Genomic DNA, 1,432 nt, shown 5'->3' with positions numbered 1-1,432 from the left:
ACGGTCCTGGAGGTGTTGGAGACCAGCTTCCCGTCGGGGGAGATCCAGCGCACGTAGGGGTCGGGGTCGCCGACGGCTTTGCACTTCAGCGAGACGCTCTGGCCCTCGGTAGCCGTCAGCTTCGGCGTGCGGTGGGTTATCATGGGGGGCTCGCAGACGAACTCCTCCTCCTTGATGGACCAGAAGTATTTGCCCATCAGCTCCGGGGGGGAGGCGCAGGTCTCCAGGTCGTCCTCTCGCGTGAGGCGCCGCAGCCACACCAGCTCGCAGTTGCAGTGCAGCGGGTTCCCACCGAAGCTGAGCACCAGGGAGGTCAACGGGGACCCTTTGGACTTGGCGTAGACCGGGATCCTGGAGAACAAGGGGTCGGGAGGGATCTTCTTCAGCTTGTTGGAGGTCATGTCCAGCCGGGCGAGCTTGTGGAGGTTGGAGAAGATCCCCTCCGGCACGAACTCAATGAGGTTGTGGTCCAAGCTGACCGTGTTGACGTTGGTCAGCTTGGCGATGGTCTCCCAAGGAACGTTGACGAGGTTGTTGTAGGACAGGTCCAGGTCCTCGATGGTCTCCACGAAGTCATCCAGGGAGCCGGGCGAGATGTAGTTTAGTTGGTTGTTGCTGAGGATTAAGTGCCGGAGGTTAACGAGGCCCTTGAAGTGGTCCTCGTTGATGTAGGTCAGGCGGTTGCTGTCCAAGTGCAAGGCGTGGAGGCCTTTGAGGTCGAAGAACGCGTAAGGCATGATCTGGCTGATGGTGTTCCTCGAGAGCGTCAGGTGGATCAGGTTGGTCATGTTGGCGAAGTCCTTCCTCCTCAAGGTGGTGATGAAGTTGTCCATGAGCCTCAGCTCCGCCGTCCGCCGGTCGATGCTGGGGGGCACGAAGAGGAGCCCCGTCTTGGTGCAGAGGATGGTGAAGGAGGGGGACAGGTTTTGGCACATGCACCTCTTGGGACACATCATGGCCTTCACGGCTGTGCTGATAACCAGTAGAGAGACAACCAGCCTTTCCATCGTAGGAGGCGGAGCAGACCTGGGGGGGAGCACGAGGAGAGGAAATCCCGTCAATAAACTCAAACCGGGCTGAAAAACTCGATGGCAAAGTTTCGGGTACAACCGCGACCGCAAGCACCTTCCCAGGCCATAATTTGGGTGGGTTTAGAGCCAAGAGCTTCCAGTTCCGCCCTCCTCCCGCCAGCGACATCGGCGACCGTGGAGACCCCCGACGGGAAGCTCTTTGCAGCTGGCAGAGCTGGCGGTTGGGTGGGGCGGTGCCGGCCGTGGTGGCGGTGAGAGGAATGTTGGGAGAAGAGCGAATAAAGACACAAGAGGTGGAGGATCAAGTGACATCAACTCAACTTCCTCAACCGTCCGATGGGGCCTGAACCTCCTCCCACCCTCCAGGACATGGCACTTCCGCTCCCCTCGGTTTTTTGGCT

The 1,432-nt window shown here is 59.8% G+C and overlaps 1 protein-coding gene across 1 annotated transcript in view; it reads right to left on the bottom strand.

The window, feature by feature from the left end:
- LOC104497026 (leucine-rich repeat and fibronectin type III domain-containing protein 1-like protein) overlaps window positions 1-1,007 on the bottom strand; it is a gene marked incomplete at its 3' end in the record, with an annotated part of 1,514 nt that extends 507 nt beyond the window's left edge. Inside the window, 1 exon segment of the mRNA XM_010140235.1 lies at window positions 3-1,007. Within this exon segment, the coding sequence (XP_010138537.1) occupies window positions 3-1,007 (1,005 nt within the window).
- Between the last annotated feature and the right edge of the window lie 425 nt (window positions 1,008-1,432).

Source organism: Buceros rhinoceros, unplaced genomic scaffold (genome assembly GCF_000710305.1).
Source record: "Buceros rhinoceros silvestris isolate BGI_N320 unplaced genomic scaffold, ASM71030v1 scaffold17117, whole genome shotgun sequence".
NCBI classification, from domain to species: Eukaryota; Metazoa; Chordata; class Aves; order Bucerotiformes; family Bucerotidae; genus Buceros; species Buceros rhinoceros.
Note: the sequence above shows the minus strand (reverse complement) of the source record. Positions and strands in the feature narration are given on the sequence as shown.